The 26,542-nt window shown below is 37.9% G+C and overlaps 2 protein-coding genes across 3 annotated transcripts in view; both read left to right on the top strand.

The window, feature by feature from the left end:
• mta1 (metastasis associated 1) overlaps positions 1 to 15,359 on the top strand; it is a 39,536-nt gene extending 24,177 nt beyond the window's left edge. The window contains exons 4-18 of the mRNA XM_056768337.1: positions 2,189 to 2,315; positions 3,528 to 3,591; positions 4,847 to 4,964; positions 5,746 to 5,848; positions 6,073 to 6,172; positions 7,152 to 7,340; positions 7,931 to 8,005; positions 8,097 to 8,155; positions 8,269 to 8,501; positions 8,698 to 8,849; positions 9,082 to 9,271; positions 12,222 to 12,311; positions 12,397 to 12,549; positions 13,981 to 14,132; positions 14,507 to 15,359. Of these exons, the coding sequence (XP_056624315.1) occupies positions 2,189 to 2,315; positions 3,528 to 3,591; positions 4,847 to 4,964; positions 5,746 to 5,848; positions 6,073 to 6,172; positions 7,152 to 7,340; positions 7,931 to 8,005; positions 8,097 to 8,155; positions 8,269 to 8,501; positions 8,698 to 8,849; positions 9,082 to 9,271; positions 12,222 to 12,311; positions 12,397 to 12,549; positions 13,981 to 14,087 (1,760 nt within the window). The 3' untranslated portion in view covers positions 14,088 to 14,132; positions 14,507 to 15,359. The remainder of the gene's footprint in view (positions 1 to 2,188; positions 2,316 to 3,527; positions 3,592 to 4,846; positions 4,965 to 5,745; positions 5,849 to 6,072; positions 6,173 to 7,151; positions 7,341 to 7,930; positions 8,006 to 8,096; positions 8,156 to 8,268; positions 8,502 to 8,697; positions 8,850 to 9,081; positions 9,272 to 12,221; positions 12,312 to 12,396; positions 12,550 to 13,980; positions 14,133 to 14,506) is intronic.
• Positions 15,360 to 16,034: 675 nt separating this feature from the next.
• On the top strand, positions 16,035 to 25,139 carry tmem229b (transmembrane protein 229B). 2 transcript variants are annotated; one of them, XM_056768827.1, is made up of 3 exons: positions 16,037 to 16,405; positions 20,397 to 20,465; positions 23,068 to 25,139. In XM_056768827.1, exons 2-3 carry the CDS (start codon positions 20,400 to 20,402, stop codon positions 23,650 to 23,652), a joined length of 651 nt encoding a protein of 216 aa, XP_056624805.1. In that variant the 5' UTR covers positions 16,037 to 16,405; positions 20,397 to 20,399; the 3' UTR covers positions 23,653 to 25,139. The 2 variants fall into 2 exon arrangements, with proteins under 2 accessions (XP_056624806.1, XP_056624805.1); XM_056768828.1 differs by lacking the exon at positions 20,397 to 20,465 and having other exon boundaries at positions 16,035 to 16,405.
• The last annotated feature ends 1,403 nt before the right edge of the window (positions 25,140 to 26,542 follow it).

Below are 26,542 nucleotides of genomic sequence, written 5' to 3' on the forward strand. Positions count from 1 at the left end.
GTTTGGCTGTTAGAAAGGTCCAGTTAGCGCTTGTTAGATATAGACATGATTTTATTTTATTAGAATCCAGATAGCTTCTTTCTCCTTTGAAATATGCTCTGATAAGCAACATGTAACTTGCAGATATTTAATTATATTATAGCTCTGGTTGCCAAACTTTTTCATTCGAGGACCCACCTAGACAGGTATAAAATATCTTAAGACACCAAAATATTTAAAATGGAAGTACAGGGAACAGGGAAAATGGAACACTATAATAGTGTTTTCTAATTTCCTTGTCATTAGATGCCTAAAATTATAGTTGATTTTTTTTAATACCATAATATTCAATAGAAAGAAAGGCCTTGTAGCACACTGAGGGGTTCATTTCTCAATAACAACCGTCTATTACATGACTACTTTCCTCCAAATTATTCAACATGATATATTTATTTGAGATATATTTTAGAACTTTATTATTTACTATTTGTAACTAATGCAGGCAAGGAAAACCTGTTAGGAAAATATTAAAGTGTAGGTTCGCAATACAAGGATGCATTATTTGTTTTTAAGCGGTCATTATTGGGGAGTAACTGACCTTGGAGTGTCACGACTGGCCAATCAGAATCAAATATGCCTGAGTATGATATAATAAAGCACAATATCAAGTTTTAATAAGTTATTCTCTGTTTGCTTCCCTTCACCACAAAACTCAAAATAGTCACTAGCTAGGGAATGGGGCTGTACATGTTTTTTTGACGCCATTAGCCAATCAGCTGCCATCACTTAATTTTCCAGCAGCTCCAGTGTGTTTTAGTCACGTGTCGTATTCGCCTCAGTTGATTAGTTGAAAAAAGATGTCAAAATTTAGATATTGCGCTCACCAAGCAACTGCCACCGAGATAAACAGGATGTTCATAAGAGAGAGCTCTCTCCAGGTATTATGGACCTCCTTGTTTGGTGTACGATCAGATTTGTGTACACGTATCAAAAAAGCGCTTAACCAGATCGAGTGTGTGACACACAGAAAGCAGTGGGGTACGTTCATGCTGAATGCTGGAGTGGGTGAGAAAGAGAAGGGAATACATATTGATTTCAGTCAAACATCTTTTTTCTCATAAAATCTCTTGATTCCTTTTGTTCTGCTCTATCTCTCTCACACACCACACACTCTTACCCTCTCTTCCTCAGGTTTCTCTCTCTCTCCTTCCTTAATGAAACTCCAAATGAATTGGAGTACGCTTGGTGGTTTTCCTCCCTCCCTTACGACTCTCCCACTTATCATTCTGCGCTCCACTCTGCATCCATACACCACACATGTGTAGGTTTGGAGAGAGAGATATTCACTGCTTCTGTACATATATGGCATTCTCTTTAAGAGGGAGATTATAATGTGGTTTTTCAGACAGAATTAGGAAACCAACTATTGTGTTGTTCTTGTTTTCACAGTTATTTTCACATTTGAGTGTTTGATCAGAATCTGGTTTAAATGCAGAATGTTATGGGTTTGATGAATGGCCACCACAGTCACTTCTGCACTTCAATTGGTATTGTTCAAGCCTGTGGAGTTAGTGACATTTCTTGATTGGTGTCTTTATTGGGGTTGCCAGATTTGCGGTGAACTAGACTGGTAACTGAAAAGTTAAAGGTCGGGCTTCACAGGCGTTGTCTATGGCTCTGTACTTGTAAGTGTATTGTGCAATGCTTTGAATGAAAATGTCAGCTAAAGGATAATCGTTACGTTTTGTGAGAGACTGTTTATGGGTCTTTCTTATTTCTTTAAAATATCTTCTCCTGTGTCCTTCAGGATATAGTAAGTCATACAGGTTTGAAATGTAACGCAAATGACACATTTTTATTTTTTTGGGTGAATTATCCCTTTTGGAGTTTCATAATGTAGGTAATTTGAAATGAAATGTGATAAATTTGTAGTAGTAATGGTGGACTGATGTATTTATCAGTGTCAGAACCTTTTGAGAACAGAGTTGGTCATGCCTGTTATAAACCAAAGGATACCTACACAAAATTGTTGAAATTAAATACTAAATACAGATTTAACTAACAATTCACTTGACTAATTTGACTGACAATTTAATCTGACAATAGAAAATAAGTTATTGACCAAAATCAGTTAACACTAAAGATGAAGGTTTGTGAGGTAAACACATTTATGACATTTATCTTTGTTTTCTTTTACTTGGACTTTCAGGAGAAATGGAAGAGGAGATGGAGAACCCTGAAATAGTGGATCTCCCCGAGAAACAGAAGCACCAGCTACGACACCGAGAGCTCTTCCTCTCCAGACAGCTCGAGTCTCTGCCCGCGACCCACATCAGGTAACCCAGAAAACAGTCTTTCCACGTGCTTCATTCTGCTCCTCAGCAGCCAGTCAGACTCGCTGTCATTAGCTTCAGTGCTTGAGTCACATGCCTCACAGACACACACACACACACACACACACACACACCCGCCACTGTCTTTATTCTCCTCTGTCCTAATGGAATCACTAACACTGAAGTGTATTAACCTCTCCTTCATTCACACATTTCTCTTGCCGGTATGAATTCAGCAGAGAGCGATTGAAGATCGAGTCAGGCCCGTTTGGGCTCAGAAGGGTTGCGTTCCTCACTGAGTTTTTTGTGAATATGAATAAAATCTGGTTTTAAGGGTCGTGCCTGTTATTATTTTGTGAGTTGCTATGAAATCATGCCCAATCATCATATATACTGGTGTCCTGGTTAGAGCCGTTGGACTCAAGGGTGAAGCGTTTCTGTGTTTAAGCCTTTCTGGTTGAACAGGTTCTTTGCTGTGGGTTGATGATGAAAACTGGATAACGAAAAACATCCTTCTCAGGGCTGAGTTTTAAATTATGTTGCATTAGAATCTTGCTTAATTGTTTTAGTTGTGCTTTGCTTTGTGTGTGGAGTTAAACTTAAAAACATATATTTTTTTTTATTAGTTCATATTCGACAGAGGATAATAATTAAATCCAAAAGATATAACCTCCCTCACGAGAGTCAAGGCTTAATGCATTGAAGCACATGCCTTAACCATTAGGCCATGGGTCCAACTTTACTCCACTTATTTCAACTTATTAAGTTGAAAGTTTGTTTTTGCTCTGAGATCTCAGGAGTGCAGCTTCATGCTTTTAATTTGAATCATTCCAATGAAAAAAAATTTGACTAAGTTAAAATTCTGAGGAACTTTTCTTATGTTTCAACATCTTAAAGGGTAGTTCTGCTCTTTTATTTATTCTTTTTGAAACGTTATACATATACAGCAGTTGAGGGGAACATTTATAATCAAGTAGTACAGGTTTTTTTAGCTTAACCATTGGCCGGTTGCATAAATACTAGTCACAGTCACAAAAAAGTGTTAAAATCTGAAAATAACAGTAGCCGGATAGCAGAGGCAAAACAAAATAGCACTTCTGTCCAACAACATTTGAAACAAACAGTGTGATGTGTTTCTTAACCATTTAGCTGCATATGAGAGTGTGCGATTCAGTCCACCATAAGCATTGTAAATGTGTGTCATTGTGTTTTCAGGGGGAAATGCTGCGTTACACTTCTGAATGAAACCGAAGCCCTCAAGTCCTATCTAGACCGAGAGGTAAGTATCAGCAAAGCTTTTGAGCACACGTGTTGCTGCTTTACTTTGCATGAATTTGCCTTTCACTCTCTGCATCTCCATTCACAGTACGCCCCTAAAAGGGAAATGTTTATCCGATGAGCAAGCAAGCAAGCGAGCGTGCGCACGAGAGCTAGTTTTGAGTCCCGATCTGAATGAATAATTCAGCATGTTGACCCACTATGTTCCTTCTCATATTTAGTAATGAGGAGACTAGAGACTCGACTTACGGTACGTGTCAACTGGCACAAAAGAAATCCGCTCCTAATGGCCGAGGTCTGCCGCTGTGGGGTTGTGTCTGTATAATGATTAGTGGTGTGCTTGTTTTTTTTAGTATATGGTCGATAAAGTCATCATATACACAATATCAGTTCTGGGATATTTAACACCTGAGGGATTCACACTAAGGATTGGTGATGTAGTCAAGTCTAAAGTTAAGTTTTTGACTCTATCTAGAGCTTTTCATCTGACGTGTGCCACCTGACCCCCTGTTAACATCCGGATTGTGTTTGGCTAACAATAATATAATAATAGTCTTATAATATAACTATTTATATTTTATTTAATTTATGTTAATATTCATTTGTATTATTATTTTACTGTATTATAATTGTATTAAATAAACGATTTGTTGAATGGGTCTTGTAGTTCGGTCTCATTTTAACAAACCGTATGGTACATTGACATCTAGCGGTTTAGCTTGGTATCGCAGTCTAAATTAAAAATATCGGAGAGAAAAGTTTAGCCAAGTAACTGTTCTTTTCGGTTTCTTTTGCTTGTTATCAGAAATAATCTACAGGCACTCCATTGTTTGTGAATCTATACCGGAAGTTTAGTTGGGGTCACAAAAGTGCGCTTGCGGAGGAACGTTTGTTTATGTTGTTAAAATGAAACCGTCTATATGGATAGATTAGGTTTGCACAAAGTGCTGGAATCATGTGTTTATTTTGCTTTTCTTTTTATTCTTTAATTTTTCTACCCCATAAAAGTAGTGGGTGTTCTATGCCTATAAGAAACTGTTAGAGCTAAAAAAATATTTTATTTCTCCTTGAAGTCTTGAGTCAACTGACACGAAACTTTGTATGAATTGAGAAGTATAACCTGAGATACATTCACAGTTTCAGCACAGCGCAACCTACTGGTCCTGATGTATGAAAACAGCTCAGTTCCCTAATACAAACACTGCCCTCAATCAGTTTATATAAAAGCCTTGATCAAAGTTTCTTTTGTTTTGCAGGACGCCTTTTTCTACTCGCTGGTGTATGACCCTCAGCAGAAGACACTGCTGGCTGATAAGGGAGAGATCAGAGTGGGAAATAAGTACCAGGCTGATATCACTGACCTCCTCAAAGAGGGTATGACACGAGGCGCCAAAGCTTTTGATGTTTTAGACCCAATCCAGCTGAAACCCTACAGATATTCCAAATTTAATCATTTTATCCTGTCATCTTGCTAGTCTTTATTCCTCTTTAGAATACTATTTGGCACTCTCAGCAAATTATGCAAATAGAATAAGAAATGTCTAATATATATCAATTTTTTTAATGCTGAAAAGAGGTGCTAAACCTTCAGGAAAAGATGAGTTTAATGACCATGAATTTTGTTTGTTGGTTCATAGTTGGTCTAATGTTTATGTAATACCTCTCACAAAAATGAACAAATTCCCAATTTATGAAAAATGTCATACCTATTTGATATTAAACATCAGAATTTTAAAGGTTTACTAGTCGATAAGGGATTGCCGTTTTATTTGTAGGGAAATATGCTTGAGAATATACAGTAATGGCTAATAGAAAGACAGAGACACAAACAATGTAGCGATAATGCTTTTTATATAAATATTCTCACAAAGTAAAAATATTTTGCATGTGCGACTGTGTTTTCATTGAATTGGAGTCCGTAGTCTTCTTAACAATGAAGTATAATTTGTCTGGGTCTCAGACTCAAGTTTCCATTACTGCCAGATGCTGATAACCTCAAAAAGTCTGACTAAACTGGCAAAATATTGTTTAACCGCTGACACAGAGTTCAATAACTAGACTTCACATCAGATGAAAGGTCACTTTACGAAGAAGGCAGATAAAATGTCTAAGCCGTGCACTGAAGTGATGGGATCTGTGGGTGTTGGTTTGTCAGGAGAGAATGACGATCGTGAGCTGGAAAAACTGGAGGAGAAGGTGTGGGATCCCACCAACCCCCTCACTGAGAAACAGATCGACCAGTTCCTCGTCGTGGCTCGGTAAGATTCTGCAGCATGAGCATGTTTCTTTTCCACAGTCATGTGACATTCTGATACGAGCAAAACATTGAGTTAAATAAACATGTAATCAATTAAAAGCTCAACATTCCACACTAAAATATCTTTGTTTTCAAACTGCATATTTTACACTCAGTCTGTTTCGCACTCACTCTTTTTCCTCTTTTTTTCTCTTTGTCAAACTTCCCCACCCCCCTCCCCTGCAGGTCTGTGGGTACGTTTGCGCGGGCTCTAGACTGCAGCAGTTCAGTTCGGCAGCCCAGTCTGCACATGAGCGCTGCCGCAGCCTCCAGAGACATCACACTGGTACAGCACATCTCACGTTCTCACACTTCATGCACACACACACATACTGCTAGAAGACTTCATACTATACTAATTAATGATAGCTGTTTACAGAATAAATCTACAACCTTTGGAATTAATTTGTCCAGATGTTTTTAGAGTATATTTAGAGAAAACAAGCCATCAGGATGTAAGGAAAATATATTGTCTGTTTACATTTATTCTGTTTAACACATATTAGAAAAAATCGTCTGTCAGTTTTTTTAAGATATCAACAACAAACTAATTGATGAAATGCATATTAAAAGCCATAATAGCCATTCATTATAAAACAAATCATTTTTAAAGCTTATAGACGACTTCGAAAGATGTAAACAACACTTGTTTAACGCCAGTCCAGAAGAACTTCCTGTTTCAGTTTTTTAACAGCGGGGTTGTGTATATACACTGGAAGTCAAAGGGGCCTATGTTGTTTGGTTACCAACATTCTTTTAAATATCTTCTTTTGTGTTCTGCAGAGGAAAGAAAAATACATTATTTTTGAGTGAACTATTGCTTTAAAGTGGGTTGCTAAGTATTCAAACGCCGACAATGACACCTTTAAAGTGTGGTACTATATGTAATTGAAAGTTAAAGTGCACAATAATCTCCATTATCTGCAATAATCGTGATTAGATCATTACAAGCGCTCCTCTACAAGAACATCAGCAGCACAGGGTTTCAATAAACCACCCGACTCTGCCCCTTGTATACAAAAGATGAAGGAAAGATGCCAGAGGGCAGAGCATCAATGGATAAACATACACTCATACACTGCCCTTACATACCATTTTTCTGCATGTGTGTGAGCATTGTGTTGTTCCCAGAATTTTTTCATTTCACATTTTTTAGTTAGTTAATACACTCTCCTGAAATACAACAGGATCTATTGAGTATTTGATGATGTGTCTTGAAATGTAACCCTCAGCGATAAAGCTTTTTTCTGTAATGCTTTCTTTAGTTTCATGCCATGGACACATTGTATAAGAACGGTTACGACATGACGCGAGCTATCTCTGCGCTGGTACCCCAGGGTGGGCCCGTGCTCTGCCGGGATGAAATGGAGGAATGGAGCTCATCGGAAGCCAACCTGTTCGAGGAGGCGCTAGAGAAATATGGCAAAGACTTCACTGACATCCAGCAAGACTTTGTGAGTACATCCCTGGCAGGGTTTACTACACACAACAGCTACAATTAACAATTATTTCTTCTGAGTGGTACATGTATATTGCTTTAAGAAGATTTTCTGCATGGCAAGTATGATAACAATGCTACACATATATTGCTTAACGAAGATTTTCCCCATTGCAAGTACGATGTAATAATGTCTGTTATGACTGATAAACTGCCTTTGTTTCGGGGAAGAGCGCGTGTGCCAAGTTCATGTTTAACTCTGCCACCTGGTGGTCATTGGGTGTTGGTGCAGCACTGAGGGTTTCGCTCAAGGCTTCTGTTTACTTGAAGTAGGGAGGAGCCAGTTATGGAAAATGGGCACAGCCAAAAGAAGCAAATCATCCGATTCATGGACAAAAAAGATGGGAATCAAGAACTGGACCTTATTCAGAACTAGTTCTGTTTAAGGAACCAGAATAAATTAGTGTCATTTGAATCAGTTTACGTTAGAACAAATATTTTCCTTTGGATTTACATTCTTAATTGTGACCCTTTGCAGTAATAAATATGTAACTGCCTAGTTTTTTGTTTTCAGTGGCAATCATTGGTTTCATTTTTGCATTTCAGCTTCCTTGGAAATCCCTGACCAGCATTATAGAGTATTATTACATGTGGAAGACCACTGACAGATATGTTCAGCAGGTAATCCATCACGGCCATCTTTTCCCTCTCGATCTCTCTTTCTCTATACTTCTGAACGCTAAGTTTGACACGCTGTTCTTGTTCGATACAGAAAAGGTTAAAAGCAGCAGAAGCTGAAGGCAAGCTCAAGCAGGTTTACATCCCCAACTAGTAAGTAGGGTCAAAGTTCAGTGCCAGATTTTGAATTTCACCGAGCTGCTTTATTTCACTTTGACCGGAGTAATTCCAGCACACCTTGTGATCAACTTGCTTTATCTCTACAGTAACAAGCCCAACCCTAACCAGCTAAGTATGAACAGTGTTAAACCTGGGTTGGTGAACGGTGCAGGAGGGGTTCCGGCAGTTGCGGTTCCGGCAGGTGCGGTTCCGGCAGGTGCGGTTCCGGCAGGTGCGGTTCCGGCAGGGGCGGTTCCGGCAGGGGCGGTTCCGGCAGGGGCGGTTCCGGCAGTGCCCGGACAGCTCGTCGGACTGGGCCGGGCATGCGAGAGCTGTTACAGTGAGTGCTCATGGCCTCTTTTAGGGCTGATAACAATACTGCAGTTTATTCAAGGCTGATCATTTGTGCAACTTTCACCAAAGATTTTAAATGGATTTGGTTATCATCCCTAGGGTTTGGAGAGGACTGAAATTAGTGCAGGACAATGCATGTGCAAGGTGTTGTAGTAAGATTTACTTGTTTTGTGTGTGTGTAGCCACTAATTCGTATCAGTGGTACTCATGGGGGCCGCCCAACATGCAGTGCAGACTGTGTGCCTCTTGCTGGACCTACTGGAAGAAGTACGGCGGTCTAAAGATGCCAACCAGACTGGATGGAGAGAGGCCTGGACCTAACCGCAACAACATGGTGGGTGTAAAGTGGATCATCTCCAAACACATTCCAGCAGGGTCTGGAATCATTTCTTCTTATGCAATACTCTATGTTTCCCTTTACTGTACAATTCCGTTTTACTGTGCTTCTATGTGGATGTTAAATGAGTGAACATGTTAGAAACTAGAACACATTTACTTATTTATATTTAGAGTAACCTGTTGCCCAGGTCCCAGCTCTTATCTCAAAGTCTGTGTTTGGTCTTTAGAGTCCTCACGGAGTGCCTGTAAGACACGGCGGGAGCCCGAAATTTGCTGTTAAGACAAGGCAGGCGTTCTTTCTTCACACGTCTCAGATGACCAGAACGGCTCGAAACGTCTGCCAGGACTTGCTGCGATCCAAATACCTGGCAAGACACCCGTACACACCTGTCAACACTGCCGCTATCAAAGCAGAGTGTGAGTTTCTGTGAACTGCTGCTGGAGTTGTATTGGCATTGATCTAAAACTACAGAAAACGTGTGCCATAGAGACCTAGCCGTAAGACGAGTCAGTGCCGTTGTTATAAAGGCCTCGTAGCAGATATAAAGCCCAATAAAACATTAACTACATAGATTTTTTGTGACCTTCTTCTCACTAGATATGTCTTGAGTGCCTTATTCAAAGGATACTCATAGTAATGTTGTTTAACTGATTAATTATCTACGAGGTATAAGGTAGCAAAGTAAAGTTGCTCTGAGGATATAGGGATGTTTGGTTTTCAGAAGACAGTTATTAGACAAAATATAAATTTAGTAAGTAGCAAGTGGTTACTGGATGTAAATGTCCGAATCATGTTTTTTTATTGGGGCAAAAGAAAATTAATTTTGAATTTCTCTAACACAAATATCAGGTATCATCAAGATATTTGACATGAAATATATGAAGAGGACAATGTGGTGTTTTTGAAGTCTATTACTTTATACTTTTGAATTTTGGTCTTTTGAATTTGTTGAACTACAATGTAGCAATACACAAAGTTAATGTAAGTGTAAGTATAAGTGAGTGGCAGCAAACCTAGAAGGCCAATTGCATTATCAGAGACAGAGGCAGCTAGCATGACAATGAAAGCATATGGGCCGGCCATGTTTTTATTCATAACCGATTTGCTTTTGCCTTGCAGCTTAATCGCCCCCAATTACAAATCTCTTTTAAATAACTTAATGGTGATTCAGTGGGTTGCTTTGTTACGTTTTAAAGGGCCAGTCCCTTTTTGGTTATAATACAGTGAGCGTTCCATTTCGTCAAAAGCGTAGTTTGAATAAGTGGTCGACCGATTATCGAACTGGCCGATTATCGGCGTCGATATTAAGGATTTAGCCGATAATCGATATCGGTCATTTTCCAAAGCTGATTTGCCGATAAAGTCATTTAATTTTGAAACGCGCTATTTGGCTCTGATGCAGCCAAGGATTTAGTGAGAGCAGTCGGAACACGTCACTCTAGTTTGTTGCCTACGGTAATGCCCGCCCACTGCCCCTCTGATTTGTTGGGACTAAGTCACTAGTCCGGCCAATCAACGCGGGAGGCAGCGGAACAGAAAGTTTTTTTCACTCTCACACCGAAAGCACTTAATAACTGGAGCTGCTTCGGGTTCATGCTCTCTGAGGTAACGCAGCATCAGATGTTGAAATAAATCACAATCCACTACACTGAAGATGCAAAACAGTTCAATATTTTAGTGCCTGAATTTCGGAGCAGCTTTGCTGGTTTCCTGCAGGTTCCGCAGGATTTACGCATTATTATTATGTAGATATAACTCACATCCATAGTATAACAATGATTTTGCTCTTCAAGCGAGCAGGACACCGCACACGCGTTTCTTGTAATTGATCGAGCTGCCGTTTTGCACCTCATTTTAAGTTACGCCATTTCAAAAATACAAGCCATTTAAAGCATAAAGAACTTGAATCGTCGGTCTTCAGTCATAGCGCTCTCATGCACGCGCGCGCACAAACACACACACACACAGACTACGCATCTCAAGCTGCTCGCGACAAATGTTAGATCGAGTTATTTTTGCAACCTATTTATACACTTAAATGTTCAGAGACACACATGGGTGTGATTAAATGCCCGTCTTGCTGACAATACACTCATGGAATAGGCTCATGTACTAACTAAGTGTGCCTAAAACATGGTTTTAATGTTATAGCTTCATGAAAACATTTGCGTTCTTTTCAACAACATACACAATAAAGCTATGAAGGCAATTCAATTATTCACACTTACAATTACACTAAAATGATTAATTAAAAAGTTCTAGTATTGTATGCAATGTTTAAGTCATCAGAACATATTTTTTCCATAATTAAATATAATTTATACCATTCAATTCTTTTTTATTTAGTGGTTTTTACAATGCATTTTTCTTTCCAAGCAGCTTTAACTGAGAAAAGACAAATAAAACACAGAAAGAGGCAGAATACAGTGTGGTGCAATAAATAAAGCAATGGTGGTTTACAAAATGTTCACAGAATTCTGCTGGGTGCTCCCTTCTTTCTTTTGTTATTATTAATATAAGTGTTATGATTAAGATTTCTCAGTCAGAATTAAAAATGTTTCAAATGTTTCAGAGCCTGTGTTCTTAATCTTTGTATAAGTTTAAGTTTTTACACCATATATATATATCGGTTCAAAATATCGGTTATCGGTCTAATCCACATAGAAATAATCGGTATCGGTTCTGAAAAACGCATATCGGTCGACCTCTAGTTTGAATACCTTTAACATTCAATTAGATTATTCAGATTATGTCGCCTGTCAAGGAGACGATAATTATTTCATTCTGAGATCTGATTTGAGTCATGTTCTAAATTATTAAATGAGCTATGCCATCTTATTAATGAATAGTGTACAAAAAAATTAAAAACCTGTCATTTACTCATGCTTAACGTCTCTGTTTAATACTAATTTATAATTTTTTGTTTCCATGAAAGGATAGAGAAAGTATGAATAATGTAGTGGTCACTGCTTTCAATAAAATGACAATGATTGTACTGAAGCTTTCAATTTCCATGAAGAACGTAAAAGCACCATTGGGGCTCGTGTACTTATAGTATATTTTTTCTGAAGTCATAATGTGACTGCAAAGTTGAATTGTAAACCAGAGCAACAGATTCTTAGAAAATATCTTTTTAAGAGCAATTTATTCATAAATTGGGCATCATTCTTTTATTTTTCAAAAAAGCGTGTTTGTCCACTAGAGCGGTGCAAGTAATACAGCTTTAGAACTTTAATTAACTAGAGAAATTTTCTCTTTTGGGTTGAACTATGCTTTTAATAATAAATTTGCTTTATTAGCCAGCTTTTTTTACCCCCTTAACGTTTAATGCTTCATTTTAATTGTGTGTCATTGGTCACATTTTAGGTGCTGTGCGGTTGCCAGATATGTCCAAGAAGCCCGCATCGCCAAAGCAGATAGGAAGGAAGCCTTTGGAGTCCGTGGTAAGATACTTGGGTAAGTAAAATCCTTCTGTCTTAAGCAAGTTCTTCCTGAAACTGGACCAATTTAACCATACTTTGTTGAAACTGCTGTGTTTCAGAGGCCCACCCCTGCCCACCCAAATTAGATCCTCCTCGAGGGCCCACCATTTCCACCGGCAGCCTGACGCCCATCAAATCCACGCCCATCCTCAACAACGGCTCCCCGACCATCTTGGGGAAACGCACCTATGAGCAGCACAATGGCTTAGATGGTAGGCAATCAAATGCAGGAGTTTCAATAGCAGGAGGTTGTGGGTTGCGTGAAGATGTTCTTGCTGTGCAGCCCACACGACTCCCTCCTATCTTCTTGCAATGTCTCATTCACTCGTCTCGAACTCACCCACTCGTATCTGCACCAGCCCTCATACAGTCAAAAGTACGCACGCGCTACTTTAATATCTGAATGGCTTTCAAGGTTGTCATGGTAACGGATCAGCAGTGACTCATAGGATCATTAGTCCTGCGGGAGATCAGTACCTAAAAAACACACCGACTAAAGGCAACGTAACGGCTCATTCCATAGGGGGCTTTCCGAGCACGTGTTCAATTTCTGCTAAGCTGATACTAGGAATACTTGTGTGTTCCTCTCTCATCTTTGTGAAGGGTTTGGAGAGAAATCAATGTTCCTGGCACCATTCTGTCTGAAGCATCAACTCAACTTTTTTAAAATCCTAATGCTGATTTTAACATTGCTTCCATATTCAGATTTTAATGTACTTTGTGTTGTTGTGGGTAGCGCTTAGTTGTTTCACAAAATTTTGATATTAATGATGTGTTTGTGTTTTTCCGTTGAACCTGGGCTTTTGTACTGTGAGACACCAATTATATGACTGAGGCATTACCAGGAGAGAGCTTATAGTACCACTTACAACCAGTAGGGGGCATTTTAGTGATGAACCGCTCATGAAACTGAAATTTAGCTGGATCTTCATTAAAAGTTTTTTAAAGCTTAGAGGACTTATTAGGCATATTAATATTAAGCAGTTTGTCCATATTTTAGAATAATAGAAAACCCTTTAAAACCATGGAATAACACAGTTGTAACTGTGGGAATTATGTTCTAAATATATGAACTCTATATAATATATAAAAAAGGAACTGTTATTTTTTAGCATCTTCAAGTAGTCACCTTTTGCCTAGATTTGCTAAATCGTACACTTGGCATTTTATCATCCAACTTCACGAGGACCTAACCTCGGAAGCTTTTTAACAATTATTGAAGGAATTTCCATCTATGCTGGAGTCTAATTGGTAATCAATTTCAAAATAATTTTTAAATTCAAATTTTGATTTATAATGAACAAAAGGAGTTTGTTGGCACAATTAAATTGGTCTACAAAAGTGGTTTCAAACATTGAGGTATAGGGCTTTAGATTAAAATAATTTTCGCTACAAACCTTTTTGTCAAACTTTTGACAAGTAATTTTTTTGAAGGCTGTTTTTTTTGTGAAACAGAAAGTATCCTCGGATGGAAAAGGTTCTTTATGAAACCATAAAGCCAAAAACATTTTTTTGATGGCATGGTGTGACATTTGAGAAAAAGATATTTGAAATGCCCTGTCTTAGATGTGTCTATAATCAAAGACTTGAAAGAGTGAATGGGTGGATTTATCTCATCTTCTCTCTCGCTTTATGTGTGTCAGGGTCCAAACCCAAGGTCCTGGCCCCTCAGTGGGACATAATAGCTAAGAGGCTGTCTGAACCAAGCCGAACCTCTGGCTTGCAGGATGAGGTTCATGAACTGGACTGACCTCTGCTTTGACAACTGACTGCTGTACTTCGACAAGATAAGCAGGTACAGAACTCCTGAGAATTTCAAACGCATTTTTCCTCTACAGGCACCACGCTTTATTCAAGTCAATTATGCTAGTAAAACAGTTTTGTTGATGTTTAGATCATGGAGGTGCTTTATTAAACAAGCATATTGCATTAAAACAAGTATATTATATTGGAAATGTATATTATATACATATAATTAAAAATATTTTAATGCATTACTATTTTAAATACTTGCGGATATTAGTCTTTCATGCCCAAATATACTTTTATCCTTCATGATCATGAACCTTCTCAACAATTTCTTGAAAACAAATATCCTTGCTTGAGATGTTGTACTGGAAAGTCTGAACGCCCAAGTCTGACAGCGTCTCTCTTTTGTTCAATTTCTAGGTGACTCGAGAGATTTTTTTTCCCCAGCTCTCGCTAATGGATGGACCTAAGAAAGGATCTGCGGTCAGCATGCCCTGTCCAAGTGGCCCATTTTTTTAATATCTGAAGCCATTGAAAAGACTGCAAAGCCCTGGTGTCTCCATGGGTTCCAGCAGCCTGTGGCCAATTGCTGGACTGAGCTGATTGTACAGGACTGATTATTATTATTATTATTATTATTTACTATTGCCTGTTACTTCTGTCATTGTAATTATAATTATTACAATAATCATTACTGTTCTTTTTTTTTACCAAATATAACCTTTTTCTTTTTAATGATTTGCTGATAAAACTAAGAATCTTGAACGTTTCTTGAACCAGCTCGCTCTCAATCCATAATGTAACAGTGGGACGAACTGTAATTTTTTTGTCTTTTGCATTGTTTTGTAAAGTGTCGGATCGGCACTGACACGAAGGATTATGACTTTGTTTAGATGTTTGTATTCTCCGTATCTGTAAGCTTGCCCTGCCACAGCCGTTTAAATTATTCGGAAAGACAACAGAACGTTCTTTTTCTACCTTTTTCACAAAAATTGCAACTACGCTCATATGTAATTTCTCTTTTGTGAATATGTAAATGAAAACGGGAGGGAGGCGTTATTGTACAGTGGTGCATTTTAAAGCCTCCGGCGGTTACCAGAGCTTGTTGTAATGGATTTGCCATGCACAGCGTATTTGAAATGTCTCTTTTTGTAAGGAAACATCCCTAGATTTCTCCTGTATATACATTACGGAGTGTCTAGAGATGATGGCAACTCTGAAAAGGTACTGCCCCATTAATACAATGATGCACCTTCTTAAGAATGAGCCTGTACAGGAGTGTGGTGTTTGAGTTATTTCTCACATTTTGCACTTATCTTTCAGTGGAAGCGTTCAAACACTGACAGCTTCAGGCGTCAGGTACGCAATACAAACCGATCTGCACTCGCCTTATCAAATATTGATGTCTTTTGGGCAAATAGAGAGCTTCTCTTTCCACTCATAGCCTTATATCCATTGGTCATGAAGTATATATATATATATATATGTACTGAATTAACACATTTATTTTGTTTTATACATACATACAGAAGAAGCATATTGTCCCAAATGACACAATATGACAAAAAGTAATGAATGTTCTTCGACTCCGTATCTTAGATAACTCCGAATGATTTGTATTTGAATTGTAATATGGGTACCTACAAACACGTTGGCATGAACTATAACCATATATCATCTAGAATCAAAAAAGAGAAAATGAGGGATTGGGTTGAAAATCTGATCAATTAGTATTTTAGCTTAAATTTTGTCAAGAAAATTTAATTACGTCTACACTTTATTTATACATTTCTTATTGACTTGCTTGTTATTTTACTATAAAATCTAATACAATATCAATGTAAACTCAAAATAATGACAAGATAAATGATGAGATAGCGAATATATTCGGATGAAGAAAGCAGTGAAACGGTTAACAGTGAGCTCTTGATACGTTTCGCCGGCTGCGTTTTCAATACCACACCAGCTGCCTATTCAGGCAGCATTCTCAGGCATCAGATGCGCGTGCATCACCTTTGACTACCGCATCCGGCTCCGTCAGCTGAGGCTCGTGTGAGCTAAGCCGACTTGACGGTCAAAATGTTGTTGAGGTAGGCGGCTCGGTAGTTTTTGAGACGCAGCCGCGATCTGAGCATGTGCTATTACTGCTGCAGTGGAGTAAAATATGTCACTTATCACCGGACAGCGGCTGGAGGACACAGAGACGCACGCAAATGCACACATACGGGCAACCGGTGCAACGATTCTCAGTGTAATTTTGTTTAAAAAGCAAAATGATGCACGAATTGTCTACATCTACGGCGGAGGAGGAATAACACGGTAAGTCTCACCGGGTGTTATGATGTTTCATCAATCCCACACGGGTTTCCTCCACGGGCTATCCCGAGATAAACGGGCCAGAGTCAGAGAGAACCGGTCTTGTTCATTCTCTGTCCCAACTTTATGTGTGGGTGTTTTGTAAACATTAACGTTGTTATATATTCAACTTTTTTAAAACTAACTAGTCGGGCTGTTGCGTCTCTCACGATTGTTTCTTTGTTATACGACATGTACACGATTAGTAAAGAAACTTTGTTTAACGTTAAATCGTTTTACGGTAACTTACTCCGATCTAAAACAACAATTTGCTCGTCATTGCGTCATAGTGAGTGATTTTTGTAGCTTTAGTTTGTACGATGTAGCAGCTCTGTGTGCGGTGTCTGCGCATCCGGCGCAGCGCTGCGGCAGTCGGTTATCATGGAGGCATGCGCTGCGCATCCGACAGCCTCTGCTGTCACGACTGCGGTATATTTAGTCGCACGCGAAAAACCATCACATTTACACATCCCAACGTAACGCGTATTTGCATTAACATTTGATATGCTAAACCAGCATCGAGTCGTTTCCACCGTACATTAGACGACACTCGACAGTTTCTTAACAAAACGAACCAAACGACTTTCCATGCTATTACAGGTGTGGGGCATTGTCTAGAATAAGACCCTTTTTATCTCACCCCTTAGTCGCTTGCTCATACAAAACAGGATAAATAAGATTGCGTGCCCTTTAAGAGGTCATTCTGGGATAGTTTGGACGGGTCAATATTTATGACGTTGAATTCGTCCTCATATTTCATTCTGCTAAGCTGAAGCCCCACTTCCATCAGCAGAGTGACATCAAAGACTCAAAGCTCTGTTGATTAAAACTGGAGATTTAGGGTGACATCAGCACTGCTCCATTAAATACACATCTCAATCTTCACCAGAATAGGAATTTAAAACATTTGTCATTATGATAGATTTTAGTTTTATTATGGTGAGTAGAAAATTCTTTATGTCAGCGTCAGAAAGTCTTGCAGTGTCAGGATTGATGCATTCATGTGACTAAACATCATAATTAAGACTCAATAGCTGCTAATCTTTTGGCAATGACCCATTTGCTTGGCAGTTTTGAGGCTTTAGGATTTTCTAGGGGTCCTTTGAAAGTAAAAACTGAGGTGATATGTTAAGCCTGCTCTTTAATCACCTAAAGTAAAATATTGAATATATGAGACTTATATGTGCTATAATACCAGAAAATACCTCGCCAATATATTTTTATGGACTAGTATATTATAATATCAAAGTATCACAAATTTATTTTATTAGGTCTAATAATTATTTCATGGGGCAAATTTTCCTTAAACCTAAAATACTACACCCCAATTTGACTTTTGACCACAACATAAAATATTTATTGATTTTGTTATGATATATATACAGTTTAGTTCCCATTCAGTGAGTATATCCCCAAAATGTTAGTGACCTTTCTTGACAATAACACACATCAAAAAACAATGTCCTGGCATTTAAGCATTTATTTATTCATTCATTATTTCTATGTAGGTATTTCTTTATAATTGAATGTATTAATTAAGTGAAGCATCACTTATTAGATAATCCGGGTACTTTAAAGTGATAGGCCAAAATTGCCATCATTTATTCACCCTCATGTTGTTTAAAACATGTATGACTTTCTTTGTTCTGCGTATTAATAAAAAAAGGTGTTTTGCGAAATGTATCAGTGGTTTTTGTCAGTGCATTGGAAGTCAATGGCGCCCAGTATTGTTTGGTTGATAAGGTTCTTCTAAATATATTTTCCTGTGTTCTGTGGAGGACAGAAAATGACAAGTGGGTGAGTAGAGATGATGAAATACTTTTAATTTTTGGGTAAACTGGCCCATTAAGAGTTATTTTTAAACCCACTATAATTAGAACATACTAATTATATTATCAGATACTACTTAGGTATAACGGATACTGTCTAGGTATGAGAATTAGAACACATACTAGAAATTGTTTAAGTGTACCTGCATCTTTTCCAATTTGAGATTGGGTGCTCTTTTCAATACTCTCATATTTTGTCTCAGTTGGAATGACACATTAAATGCATTCAGAATGCATTTAGACCGTAGGAAATCTAAAGTCTTGCTAACTTTTTACTTTCAAATCCCTACTCACCATCTACATCGTTTTACTACTGTTGTGCATTTTATTTCATTTTTGCCTCATAATACTAAATATGCTCTCATTGGTGAAACTCAAGATTATTTTTCCATCTAATGCTAAAGCCTTGAAAGAAACAGCTTCCACCTCCATCTGAAATCTGATAATCACCTAACAGCTCTTGGAGGCTCGTTGGGACCATGCAGACCTGATTTGAAGAATAAAGGTTGTGTGCAGGCTAGTGCCAAGATGTTGTTTAGGAGTAACTGAGCCGGGTGCGCTATTGATCCATTGCCATTTATATTTGTGCAGAGTGAACTCATGGCAGGAGACCAGAGCTCACATCAGTCACCTCTAGAAATAGCGGCAACAAGAATGAATCTAAGCCAGTCATTCCAGTGCCGCAGAGAAGGACGTTCTTCTAAAATATTATCTCTGTCAATGACATGCTTGCCAGGTGTATAGTGCTATTGACAAAGGAAGGACATTGTAACAAAACAGTTTGGATAATTTAACCTTTTATGTGTGATATTCGGTTTCATTGTGTACGCAAATGAAAGAGTTCTTCTTGTGTAGTACCTTGTTTTACCGTTCATGCACATTTTTAATTAGAGTCTTTATTGAGACATTAAGGGAGGAATCACAAAGACACGTCCAGATCATATTTCATCCTAAAATAAATTTTTGCATAAAGAAGATCAAGCCATTGTTACATTATTTTTATGAAAGTTATTTACTCTTTTGGCTCTCATTTCTATATTTTTCAAGCATACTTCACACTTAAAATAAAAAATCTTTAATTTCACATGACAGTAATGAGATTCTCGGTTCAAAATTGCAAGTTTACAAAATTTATTTTGATGCTGATGCGCGTCTGAGCTTGTCTGTCCAAGTGATGCCCAGGCTGACATTAGTGACTGGTCTGTCTAGGTTCCTGAGAAGGTCAATAGAGGTTTGACAGGGGCGATCAATGGCAATGCTGACTACGAGGCCAGCGAATGGGGGATGGGATACGAGCACAACATGTAATCACCATAACATGGAGCTCAGCATCGCACACTTCTTTATCTTTATGGATGGTTTGGCACTTGTCCCTTTCATTGTGGGATAAGAAGTGTCTTATCTCAAAGCATAGATAAATATTTCATAATGGCTTTTCCATTAGAGTGAAGAATATCAACCTTTTAGCAGAGTGCAGCCGTGCTCTCATACTGTTGTATTGATAAAACTTTTGGAGGATGACATTTTTATCCTGTGTTATTTATAACAGATTTGAGTTTGAGAACCCCTCAAAGAATAGTAATGATTTATGAAAATTATAAAAAATATTAGATACAAGATTTCCGGCAACAGTGACATTATGTGGAAACATTTTTTATAGTGTTTATAGTACAGTACAATGTAAATATGGTTCTTATTTCTATTTTTGTCAAGTCAATACATATCTACATTAGGGATGCATGATTTATTATTATATTATCGTTCATATCGGTATTGGTCGATGAATGGTAATTTTTAGTCTTATCGGTTATTAAAGCCGATAACCACTTCAAGTGCACATTCACTTTCTGCTTTTAGTAATTATTTTGTGAAACATTGTTGATGTAGGTACAGTATGTAGGTAGTTACGAATGTGTAAATTATACGAACAATATTTACAATCTGTTTATCGGCCAATATATCGATTATCGGCTTCCATTGTTAAAGAGTTATCAGTTATCAATCGTTTTCAGCCAACATTTACATATCGGCGCATCCCTAAGCTACATATGTGTTTTACATGTATACTAATATGATTTATCTATTCAATTGTGACATGTATTAATGTGCATTAAATGTAATTCCAGTACATGATAGCACAACAACCCAGCACCAAAGCTTGGAAGTCCTGCACTCCCCGACCTATACAGACGGAGGTGAGTGTGCATTGACTCTGCCAGACAGCAGGTTGGGTGAAATCAGCAAAAATGTTACAGTTGTTTACAGTATAGACCAGGGGCCTTCAACGTTTTTCGGGGCAAGGACCCCTTAGATGAGAGATGCATGGAGCAGGGACCTCCTTATATGTAAACATAACTTTTTAAATAGAAACAACCCCTATTGTCACAGTGCTATTATGTTAAGACATTACATTAACACTATTATGCATGTTATTGTTGCACTTTCATGATTTTCTGTGTATTTTTTGTTGTTGTTAATATAGATTGTTTGAGTATTTTAAGGGATTTGTAGCATCATACATTTTAATTTTACTGTGAGATGGACAGTTAAACACTACCTGTCCTGAAGCTGAGTTTTTATTAAGGCTTCCATGAGATGACTGACCCTTGTTAATGGCTCAAACTGACTTTTCTAGTGCAGGTAGAAGTTGTCTGGATGCAAGAAATCAGTGCATACGTTATGCATTCTGTTGTAAAAGCAGACCGTTTTATTAAGTTTTTCCTTCTTCTTTTTTTCCCGCTTCTCTGTGTGTTGCAGAACACACCACTATTTTATAATCCCGAACTCCGTTGTCTTTCTCGTGGATCAGCATTGTAGTGGCTTACGCGTTATTTTGGGGGCAACTATTTGACGTGCACCACAGTACGCGTTTATTGATTTTAAACACGTTGGCTACAATAGTTTTGTCCGAGTGTACAATGCAGAAGCGGCGTTGTGTCATTTGCCTGTCAAATTAGGGCTTAAACTAAGTTGAACAGAACAGAAGTTATACGAGAATGCACTTTATTTGCACGCAGGCCCCAACGTTTTTTTTATGATGCTGATGTAACATTTATTCTATCGCTGTCTGAATAGATGTTTTTGTCCGCAAGCAGGTTAAAATTGCACTGCGCGGAAGCTTCAGAGCGCAGCTTAAAGTAAACATTGTCTGCAGTTCCGACCCCCGGTTGAAGACCCATGATATAGGGACCATATAGACGCGCGCCTGACCCCAAGTAACTTACGGTGCTTTGCTATTGTCTAATAATGAAACTATTCATATGTTAAATATGTTAATATTAATTTGTATTATTATTTTACTGTACAATAATTTTATTACAATTTGTTGAATGGGTCATGTAGTTTGGTCGCATTTAAATAAAATGTATGGTACATTGAAATCTAGCGGTTGAGCTTGGTATCGGAGTCTAAATTCAGAACATTGGAGAGACAAGTTCAGCCAAGTAACAGTTCTTCCGTTCCTTTTGATTGATATCAGATTCTATTGTCTGTGACTGTGTACCGGAAGTTAAGTTGGGGTCATAAAAGTGCACATGCGCATTAACGTTTGTTTATGCTGTCAAGATGAAACCGCCTATAAGAGGAATTTCCACCTCTTCTATTTCCCTTCACAAACTCTTCACTCCTTAATCCTCACCAGTGACAGTAAATCCCGCTAGAGCAGGTCTATTTTAAGTCTGACAGGATACTTGTGGTTAATGTTGTGCAGTGGATCCCAGGAGTTACTTGGGGGATTCTCAAGAAACCCTTTAAGAAAATGTAAAAAAAGAGAATATAATTAAAAGCTTAAAGACGCCCAAGCAACTTTTTATGATCCCACGAAGCAAAAGAAAAAAAAATTGTAGTTCTAATTGTCATATTTAATCAGAGAAAGTATTTGGTTACAATTATCGTTTCATTGTGATATAGTAATTAATTACTGAATTACAGTTCTGAGAATTAGGAGTGAAAATGATCTGCATAATAAAGCAAACAGAATGCATTATGCATGATGAGTGTCCTTAAAAATAAAAGAGTCTACATTTTAATAAATTCTATACATGTTTTAATATAATGCATTGGGCATGAAATATGACCCAGACATTTATTGACGTGCTTCATAAGATTCATAGAGTTCCCATGATGCCTTTAGAGCAAATCATTTAACCTCTGTGTGCTTCCAGCTGGCTGTCCCTACAGTTAGTGAACTGTAAGCAGCTTTAGCCAAGGGAAAACAGCTGCTAAATGGAAAGTCACCAAAGTGTCATTAATAGCCCATAATGAAATCATACTCGCCACTAATTTAATTTACCCAGGAACAGAATATCTGAACAGTCATAATTACCTCAGAATTGATCAGCCTTCTCTAAAGTTATTCAGATATTATTCACAAATACAGTACCTCGGGTTCCTCTGACCCATAATAGTTTTTTTGAGTGGATCACCGAAAAACACGTTTATGGTTATTGTACCTGTAATTGAGATCAGGTATTTTTCTTTTACCCTTGAGCCGCATGTCCTCAAGTGACACGTTCTTAAAAGCTATTATATAAGTTGAATTAGTAAATACTAAATCGTACTCTCTGTTGTTACGTGGCAGTACTGTGTGTTTGTCTATGTCTTATTGTTTCTGCAGTGTAGTACTTTATGCATGGAGTACATAAATGTGAAAAAATGTCCAGTTGAACACATCCTCATTTCCATGTTATGTTTTTGAACCAGAAATAAATTTTAATAATTTTACTACAAAGTTCAACATTTAAACAAAAATGCAGAATACATGGATTTATAACCCACTTTTTTCTTGACTCCCTGAAGTTTAACAACACACATCAAGGGAAAAGAAGGAAGATGGTAACCATGGCAACAACAGCGACCCCCAAACCACTTACGGCCCTCTCCCGGTGGTATCTGTACGCCATCCACGGCTACTTTTGTGAAGTCATGTTCACGGCTGCATGGGAGTTTGTGGTCAACCGCAACTGGAAGTTTCCGGGCGTTACTAGCGTATGGGCGCTCTTTATCTATGGAACGTGCATCTTGATTGTAGAGCGCATGCACCTTTGTCTGCGGGGCCGCTGCAACGTCCTGCTCCGCTGCATCATTTACACATTATGGACTTACCTATGGGAGTTTGGTACAGGTCTGCTGCTAAAGCAGTTCAATGCCTGTCCCTGGGACTACTCTGAGTTTAAATATAATTTCATGGGCCTGATCACAGCAGAGTATGCTGTGCCCTGGTTCTGCGCATCCTTTATCGTGGAGCGCCTGGTGATACGCAACACGCTGCGCTTGCACTTCAACGAGGTTGCCGAACCCTGCCGGGCAGAAGAGCAAGAAATGGGACAAAGAGGAGCCAGACTAGGAGCAACCAGCTCCAATGGGTATGTGAAGATTGAGTGAAGCCACATTGTCCACATCGGAAAGATTAGTCGTCTCTGACACTCTCCCAACACCCACAACTCTATCCACACATCTCTATCTCTCACCCACCTGCTTTCGGGGAAAGAGTCGTTTGGACACATCTGGCGTAGAGACAATCGGACTGTGATAATCTTTTGTACAGCTGGCTTATTTGGAGGAACATTTGTTTGCCAGACTAGCGCACCAACATACACTGCCCTTGATTTGGGCATCGGGGAGTTCTCATAAAGGTTTGTTAGTGGGAGTGGCGTCCGGTGACAAACAAATAACCCTCCACCTATGCCTGTTCCACACCGTCCCTACCCAACCAGTCCATCCACTTCAGAAACTCTGGGAGGAGACAAAAACAAAATGATTCGTGTTCCATTGAGGCTATGTCATCTTAATTACATGAAAAAACATGAACATAGACAACACTTGTAGAGGGACGAAAAGAAATATATCAAATGCTTTTAAAAAGCTTGAATATACGAGCAGTGTCCATGATGTGTATTTAGTATCAAATGCAAATAATTGTCAGGATAAAAGCTTACCTTTTGAACTTTTGTTTGTGATATTTATTAATATCTAAATCTAGTTAAGGAATATTATGAAAATACTTCAAATATTGCATTGTGTATATATATATATATATACATATATACACATGAAGAGTGTGGTTCCAAAATGATGTAACTCAACTTAAAAAATCTTGTTTTTATTATATTATCATGTTTTTATTGTGTTTTGTTGTGTTAGTTGGCTGTGTGTTTTGAATTACTATGGCTTAAATCAAAACCAACCTACAGCAGTTTGATTGATATTAATTGGAATGAACAATAAAAAACATGATTTTTAAAAATCTCATTTTGGAACCAAACTCTTCATATATACTGTATACCCTAAAGCAATACCTTGTACTTGAATTTAGTTTTATACCGTAAAAAATTGCATCGGTGCTTGAACATGCATGAAAGTCGTCTTCCGCATTTTCATATACTGTGATCTGTAAATTAGTTTCTTCCATTTTTAACATTTTCTTATGGGCATTATCACATAATGAAGGAGTACTGTATTGCTTTTACATAGATTGCTTAAACAGTATCACGTCATTACACTGGAGAGAGTTTGTTAGGATTAGATGTGTAAATGAAGTGAACTGGTCATTTTGAGAGATCTGATGATACTGTAACAATACAGACAGGTTCACTGACCTCAGGAATGTCTATGTTATTTAATTCACTTATGTATATGTAAAGTCGCTCATGTTGTGAAAAAAATAGTATGTCTAATATTTGAAAATGTCAATATTACTCACAATGACTTGATAACAGCATGGTAATAGTTACATAGTCTGCCAGAAAGCTTTGTTAAACATCTGTATTGGTTGGTGCTGCTGACCAAAAAAAAAACTGTATTTAACCATCTAAATCACATTTGTATGATCCATTTCAAACTACGTCTGAATAAAGGAATGAATGATTTTATTTGTCATGCAAATCTGTTCATTACTCAAGCAGTACACATGCAATAGGGACATTTGTTAAGATAAAATGAAGGTAGTATCTTCTGCACTCATATCAGATCTGTTTGGTCTATGTTTTAGACTCAAACAAAAGCTGTAAAAATAACATTCATTCATTCATTCATTCATTCATTCATTCATATTCACAAAGCTTTGAACGAGTTCATTGAGTAGTCACAGAGTTTTGCGCATATGTTTTAAACTATTATCAAGTGATGATGGACAGATCTTTTTTGTTCCCTTGACATTTTGTGTGACTGTTTGTCAGCGGTGCACCATTTCTACACTGTAATCATCCTCTGTATAATGCAGATCAGTCAACACATTGACAGACCTAACAGTATGAACATCTGTTTGTAAGTTATGAAGATATTATTAACTGCATTACTTGTGTCGACCCTTATATTCAATCCTGCATTCAGGCAAAGATAACATGATTTACAGTACAACTGGAAGTTGAATTTCAAATGTGGTAACACCTCACGCAATTTTACAGTTTCTTTTTAGTTCATTAAAACAGTGATAGTTTCACATTCATATTATTGTTTGGTAGCACTTTACAGTAGGCCTACTGATGTACAGTATTTGTTAACATTAGCTAATGCACCAGTTTACATGAAAAACAGTTAACCATATGTATACAGCATTTGTTAATCTTAATTCAAATTAAGGTTAAGTTAATAGCATGTATGATTCTTAGGGTTTATAAATGTCACTTAACCAAAAATGTTTCGGATACGAATCTTGTTACGGTGAGGAAGACAGAAAAAACACATGTGCAAGAAAAAACAACTAAAGAAGCTATTAACTTAATGTTATTATATAATTTGAAAAACAATTGTGTTGTAAAAATCCCCAAAATGTATATTGACACCCTTTAACTGAAGCTGCAGAATGACACCGACCGAAAAGACTGCATCCTCAATATTTGCAAGTTCAAGGTCATTTAATATTTTGATCTCAGGATTTGACTGCTGTGATTATGTTGTTAAGGACAAGATGATATGATCATTCAGATCTAGCTCTGAACACAGTTTTATTAGCTATTTATATTTCTCAATATTTTATGCATCCAAATGGTCCGCAGCAAAACGAGAGCTGCGCGTTTATTAACACAATTTCGGTAGTTTATCTACAGGCAGCGGAGAGGGAGCGCACCATCCAGGGTTGCCAGGTCCGCTTTTTTGCCAGCGGAATTAGGCTACGTTTATCGTTGTTTTTGTAGAAATATTTAGTATCTGTGAAACCGGGCCTTTGAGTTTCGGTTATTAAAGTGGGGTCATTAGGCTAGTTTTGCCAGACCAGTGGGATGGTTTTGTTAGAAAGATCTGGCAACCCCTCTAGTGCTCTTTGACCGCCAGAAAG

Source organism: Triplophysa dalaica, chromosome 15, assembly GCF_015846415.1.
Source record: "Triplophysa dalaica isolate WHDGS20190420 chromosome 15, ASM1584641v1, whole genome shotgun sequence".
NCBI classification, from domain to species: domain Eukaryota; kingdom Metazoa; phylum Chordata; class Actinopteri; order Cypriniformes; family Nemacheilidae; genus Triplophysa; species Triplophysa dalaica.

Coding starts and splice junctions, on each gene's coding strand:
- tmem229b (XM_056768827.1), top strand. CDS start 20,400: ATGATAGCACAACAACCCAGCACCAAAGCTTGGAAGTCCTGCACTCCC. Junction 20,466..23,067: donor CCCGACCTATACAGACGGAG/GTGAGTGTGCAT, acceptor GACTCCCTGAAG/TTTAACAACACACATCAAGG.